This window comes from Monopterus albus, unplaced genomic scaffold (assembly GCF_001952655.1).
Source record: "Monopterus albus unplaced genomic scaffold, M_albus_1.0 scaffold53.1, whole genome shotgun sequence".
NCBI classification, from domain to species: domain Eukaryota; kingdom Metazoa; phylum Chordata; class Actinopteri; order Synbranchiformes; family Synbranchidae; genus Monopterus; species Monopterus albus.
In genome coordinates, this window is record NW_018127933.1 from 1281752 (window position 1) to 1288380 (window position 6629).

At 41.0% G+C, this 6629-nt stretch overlaps 1 protein-coding gene across 2 annotated transcripts in view; it reads left to right on the top strand.

The window, feature by feature from the left end:
• Positions 1–6629, top strand: part of gmds (GDP-mannose 4,6-dehydratase) — a 153060-nt gene that overhangs the window by 109028 nt on the left and 37403 nt on the right. For both annotated transcript variants that reach the window (XR_002275110.1, XM_020601959.1), the window contains 2 exons: positions 5266–5384; positions 6220–6316. Coding sequence is in view for 1 of the 2 variants with exons in the window: in XM_020601959.1 (XP_020457615.1) it covers positions 5266–5384; positions 6220–6316 (216 nt within the window). In the remaining variant the exon portion in view is untranslated. The remainder of the gene's footprint in view (positions 1–5265; positions 5385–6219; positions 6317–6629) is intronic.

The following is a 6629-nucleotide window of genomic DNA, read 5'->3' on the forward strand; positions in this document are numbered from 1 at the left end:
CAGCGGAGGGGTAGGTCTAGATAAGTCATCACTTAAACTGTGGCTTGGAGTTTTTTTTAAAGAAATGTTTTAGGAATTTCAGCTTTTATTAGACAACAAGAAAACAGATCTGTTTTTAGCCTTAGGGTTCACCACGTTAGAAAACCTCCGTCTTGTCTCAGAACAAGACTCTTGTTCCCTGTTATGGAACTGTATCTATGATAAGTTCATCTACAGGGGTTGACGTTTTGTTTCATTTAAATTAGGCAGTAGTTATAGAGAGGTCACGACCCGAAACAGCGGTGAGAGTGCTCTGTGTGATCTGTACAGGCAAATTCTGAGTCAGCAGCTGCCTTTCGGTCATCCCGGGGATTTTCCCGAAGTCCACAGCAGTAGCTCTCGTTGTGCTTTATCTGATGGGCATATGGAAAGGTTTAAACAGAGTACGTTTTCAGAAGAACTTGTGTGTGGCCACCAACACAGCTGAAACCATAAAAACACCACTGTATCAGAGTGGCGGTAAAAATCCCATGTGTTCTCTAGAAATTAGTGCTGAATTGGCATTGCTTCTTTTTCTGATTAACACCTGAATGACTGCTTTTTGTGACTGCTGTTTTTGAAATGCACTAAATTATATATTGAATGTGTTTATTTGTTATTAAAACATATAGATAATTATACAGCTGAAGGTTTCCCACAGCTTTTCAGCATGCAAATCAGATTCCTTTCATAGTTTGATTCAAATTTAGCTTTGGTTTGGCTCTATTGTTTAATTTTACATTGCATGTTTTAAACACTTTGGGACCATGTTAGCATTTCATGGATTGGATGGTTTTGTAGATAAATTAATCCAAAATCTTTTGTCATGTTATGTATAATTTAGCATCACAGTTTTGATATTGTACTATTATACATTTTGAGAAGATCTTTATGAGTAAAATCTATTTTTATGTGATTTAAATAACAGACAGATCAAGGTGCTTCATTATACTGATGTAAAAATCCAATATTGCCCTAAAACAGTCTGATTTGCATCATTCCCCATAACTGGCCATGCCTGTGATAGCTACGACAATATAAACAGTATATGGTGAATTTCCACACAAGTTTATTGGACTGCCATGTTTTTCTACACACTCTGAACAAACCACAGCATCTGAACTCGGGTCACCAGGTTTCCTCTTGTGTGCATTAGAATATAATTCAGGTAAAGGGGATTGGAGGGTTGTATGTGGTCAGTTTCTGAGTGAGGAGTGTGTGATGGGGGTCATCCTGTGGCCATGTGAACAGGAAAGTGTGGGTTCAGCGTGACGGGCTGAACCTCTGAGTTGTTTATCAGATAGCTAATGAAGCAGAGCAATCCAGAGAGACAGCGAGGCAGGGAGGGGGACGAAAGAAAAAGGTAGACTAAAACAGGGTGAGCTGACGTAAAGGAGAAAAGATGGAGTAGTTACTTATGGCAATACCCACAGTCAGTACAGGTCTCTTCCTGCAGCTGTTATCGCTGAGCAGGCTGAGAGGAATAAACGACAGTCTCTCATGATTTCACTGAGCTTTATTCCCACTACAATGAGAGGAAAAATACACATCATGTTATTTATCACATTCCCTGGTTAAAAATCAGCACAGGCCATATCACTCAGCTCCTGCCGTAAACATTTTCTCTGGCTCCGAGAGAAGCTGAGCCGCGTTCCCAGCTCCCACCACCAAAACCTTCCAGTTTACATTCATCAGCGTGGTCCCAGGCAAAAAAGGCAACGGGCCGACTTCATTACCAGTTCAAATAATCAGCCAGTCAGGCGATCAAAACAGTATTAGAGTGTCAGTGTCAGTGTTTGATATTTTAATGCTTCCACTGATAATTAATTCAGCTCACGCTGAGGAAAGAGAGATGGGATTATTTTCAAATGGCAGAATGTGAATTCTGAAAAAATTCTCAGGCCAGATCTCAGGTCTGTTTTGTATAAACTTTCTTAAAATATTATTGTGCAATATGATGGCTGCAAATAATAAGTCATTTTGTAATAATTACTTTTACCACCTACTACTCTCTAATAAAAAACGTTGGAAATTGTACTTAAAAAAAAAAAAAAAGTACTTAAGAAATGAATCTACTATTGAATTTGTGATTGATTCGCTCTCTGCTTCAGTTTCCTGGCAAGCACTTTCAGCCACCTTTGTTTGAAATAATATAGAAACAAACTTATCTAGCTGTTGATTTAGGAAGGATGAACTTTGATTTACTAAATAGATTTATCGTTGTTGGACAAAAGCATTAGCAAAATCAGTGAAATGTCATATAACTTAAAGTTGACTTAATCGTTTCTCAGGCCACCTGCTAATTGATTTGTTGTTTCTGTACTAATAATATGTATTCTTCTCTATTTGTCGAAATGTCTCTGCTTAACATTCATGAAAGAATGGTTAATTGTAATTAACCTCTATGGGGGTTTGTTCGTCTCCTGATCTGTTAAGCCATAACCTGACACAAAGACAAATTTGATTCTGTGAGATAATTAAAGTTTTCTGTCGACTTCACAGACACGGAATGTGGAAACAATTGGAAACACAAATTCTGATGGGCTCTGGTTGTGGAAAATGGACATGCTTGGATCGGTGTGCTCTGCTGTCAGTCACACATGGATGTGCTGTTATTGGCCTGAGTGACGGTGTGAGAATCTGGTTTGTTCATCGGGGGTGAGAGGTCAGAGGTCAGGCTCAGGGGAGCCATGAGCATCAGGTGACCCTGAACGATCCTGAGATAGGACACCCTCTCCTCCCTGAGGAGGAGAATTCCATCACCGCTGGGGTGTGTGCATGTGCATGAGTGTGTTTGAGAGCAGGCATGCCATGCTCTTATACAATAATACAAACAGCAACAAGCAGTGTTTTAAGACACAGGATTGTCAGGTGACACAAACTGATCGGTTTATGTTGTACAGCTGCAAAAAATGGTCTTGATCCCTTATTGAAACTTTGTCATGAAATGTAGCATCAATGAACACTGTCCCCCAATCATTTTGATGACCCCTTGACCTTTCCTCTGTTGCCCTTGCCACGAGTCAAAATGGTCCCTTTACTCAAGGAATTTGAAAACATTATGACAGGATTGCCATTAAGTATGATGAACATATTCCTGCTCCCCAGAGGATAAATGTTTCCTGTTTTGGACACTCCAAAAACTTTACACCAACATGTCAAATGTAAAATTTGTGCAGCATTTCTTATGATTTCCTTTGGCTCCTGTCTGGTCCAGTTTCAGATCAGAGTTTTCCTTTAGACCAGCACCTGTATTTCAAAAACCAATAACCAGGTTTGCATTAAATCTATTGTGAATGTTCATGCTGTCACAGAATTTATTGCTGTATTTTGGTGACACTTCCTCTACCACCACTACAGTATATGGCCAAAAATATCTACTTAAAACTAGATGAATCAATAGGAGTCTTTTTATTTTGTCACATCCTTTTGTTTTGGTTGATGTAATGAACACTGAAACCCACAGGGGCCACTCCTGGGGAGTTTGCTTTTTACTGTCTTTCTCTTCTTGTGTGTGTCTGCAAATCGCACATCTATGAGTACTATTGCAGAGGGAACGCAGGATCTGCTTAATGTGCAGAGTGAGACAGCCGGCTTCTGCTCTGTCCAACTTCACCACATAAAACATCCTGATGTGGCTGGAAGGAACACATAGACCCAGAAAACACACATGCTGCATTCAGTACAAATCCAAGTAGAGCACATAAACTGTGCTTATGTGCTCCTCAGAGAGCAAGACAGGCAAAGTGTTTAAGTCACCTCAGGAGAGGGAGAGGAGGCCAACTTTCCCTGTTCCTGCTGTTTGGGTTGCAGCTCCGCTCTGCTGTAGAGGATCTATGGTTGTGTGTGGCTGGATACACTGCTGCCCGGCTGGTTGCACACATGTCACTGCACTGGATAGTCTTTACAGTATGTGGAAACAGAACTAGTGCTGAAAAGTGGCTAAAACTTCTTTCTGCAAGTAGTTTTTCTTATAACAGAAAAGGTAGAAGGTGTCGCTTCACTTTAAGCTGTTGATGTTCACACAAACTTCTGTAGCACCCGTTTTTATCTCTTTTCAGCATCTAATCAGCTGAAATAAGACGGTTCTTCTTTTACAATTTCTCCTCAGTAATTTAACCTGATCCACTGATTTTGCACAGAAATGTCAGCATCTTAATGTCAGCCCATTTTTTGCACTAAGGAGTTGCCAGTGTCAGTTACTAAGATAACAAGAAGCTGTAGTTGTCTCACAAAATGCAGTGGGACTGACACGTTGACAGGAAGTGTAATGTTTGCCTTGCATGCACTGCATGAGTTCAACTGCAGACTGTACTGTAGCGCTGAGTAGAAAGGATGAGAAGTAAAGTATTTTTTATTTGCAGTTATGTTTTATGATCCAGTAGGTTCTTGGTTGAGATAATGGCAAAACATTGTAAATTAGAACTGAGGTCAATAAGCAGAATCAGAGTCAATAAAATCTCACTCGTGCCCAACCTTATACAACACTTAAAATGTAAACAAGTCTGATTTTGTCCTGACATGCTTCTGAAATGGCCATACATTTAAATTTAGCCTTCCCAGTCCTATCTCTGTCCTCCTCTCTGATTTTATTTGTCTTCGCCTATGCAGATGTTAGTGTCGGTCTGTCCCCGGCGAGTCTCTTCTCATCAGGCTGGATGTGCCAGGGGTCAGCAGCTCTGACCTGCTGGCTCTGGTTCACCATAAATATTGTGGAACCACGCACAGACGCCCTCGCTTGCTGTTTAATATAGTGTGGGGTCCATTAAGGGACTGAGACTATCAGCTTTCACTGGCATATATGGCTTAATAACAATACTGCCTACATTGTGTAGTTAGAAGCAGTGACACAAGTCAGAACTGGGTGCTGTTGTACTTTATGTGTGGAAATTCTTCATCTCCATGACTTCACAATCAACTTTTCATCTGTGTTTTGGTTTCATATTGGTTTTCTGTGAATCTTTTTTGCATGCATATGTGCATGTGTGTTCATGGCCACGTGTGCGTTTTTGTGTGTGCCAGCAGCACACTGGGCTTCTGGGAGTGCTCTGTCCTCGTTTCCCACGATATGCATCCCATGAGCTCTCGCAGTGACGTCAGGACAGAGGTACAGGCGAATGTCTCATTCAGAGGTCACAGGTTCACTTCCTGTCTGTCAGGAACGAGTTGGGCAGCGTCCAGTGTGGAGCGCCGGACTGTCTTTGTGATGTCCCAGTGGTTTACCCTCTCTGTCTCTGTCTCTTTCAGGCCATGTGGCTGATGCTGCAACAGGAGGAGCCTGAGGATTTTGTCATAGCGACTGGGGAGGTGCACAGCGTGAGGGAGTTTGTGGAGAAGGCCTTCAATCATGTGGGCAAAACCATAGTGTGAGTGCACACACACAAGCCCCTGTCAGACATGCATCTCCATGAATCTTCTGTTCACTTTCTGTGGTGGTCTCATGTTTGAAGGTAAAAGTCATGCACCAGTCTTACTACAGTAGATTCAGCCGAGTAGCAGCCAGTTCCTGCATGGCTCAAGTCTGCATTCACTGACATAAATGTTTTTTTAAGGGCACTTAAATGTCTATTAACTATCATTTCATTTGTATCATTTGTATCATTAACATCAGTCTAATAAAACATACAGTAGCATTTTACAGACTTTACATTTATATTAAATGTGAAGACATTCCTCTAACAGTAGAAGAGACTAAAGTTACATTATTAGTGAGGATTTTATTTCTTAGCAGTCAGGGGCAAAAGCATTACAAACCACATTAACCATCTTTAGATCAAATCCACCTAAGTTTAAACTTTTATCCATGTCACATTTTACATGTGTTCCTTGGCAGAACAGAAGCTGCTCTTCTTCCTTGGTATTAATTTCACACGCAGTGTCAGAAAATGAACATATAATTGGGAAGGTCATTCGAACACTTCTGTCACTCATTCACATCTCATACTACATGTCTTCTGCCTCACCTCTAATTCACCTCCTGTGTCCCGGAGGATGCTGACATGTTGCTGAAGGTGTCTGTGGATGGTTGCAATGTTTGTTGTATTGGTTTTATAACAAAGGCAGGTGATATGTTTTGTCTGTGTGCTAGTTAAAGAAACAAACTATAGAAGAAATAATCGGTGAGACTTAGGAATGGGCAGCTGAGCCTTTGAACAACTGTGGGAACATTTTGTCTTCCAGCTAAAATTTGTGAATTTTCAGGTGGGAGGGGAAAGATGAGAAGGAGGTTGGCCGCTGCCAGGAGACAGGGGTGGTACATGTGAAGGTGGACCAAAAATACTTCCGTCCGACTGAAGTGGTAAGTCAGGCTTCTCCCTGTGTTTGTGTGGAAGCATGAAGAACTGCTTAATGAAACAATATTTATTTTAGGCTTGGCCTTACGCATGCCAGTGTTTTGCTGACTTTGAAGGATGTAGTGTGTGTCTATATTAGCTACCACATTATCTACTACATTGCCATTAACTATCACTGGCTTCATAGCTAGGATAAAAAGGACCAAAATGTATTTAAGGGTAACATAACAAACACAGCAGACCATAATACAACTGAGACAGACAAGCTGTCCTAAGCTATAAAATAGTAGGGTGCCCTGGTGACTTAAGATATATATA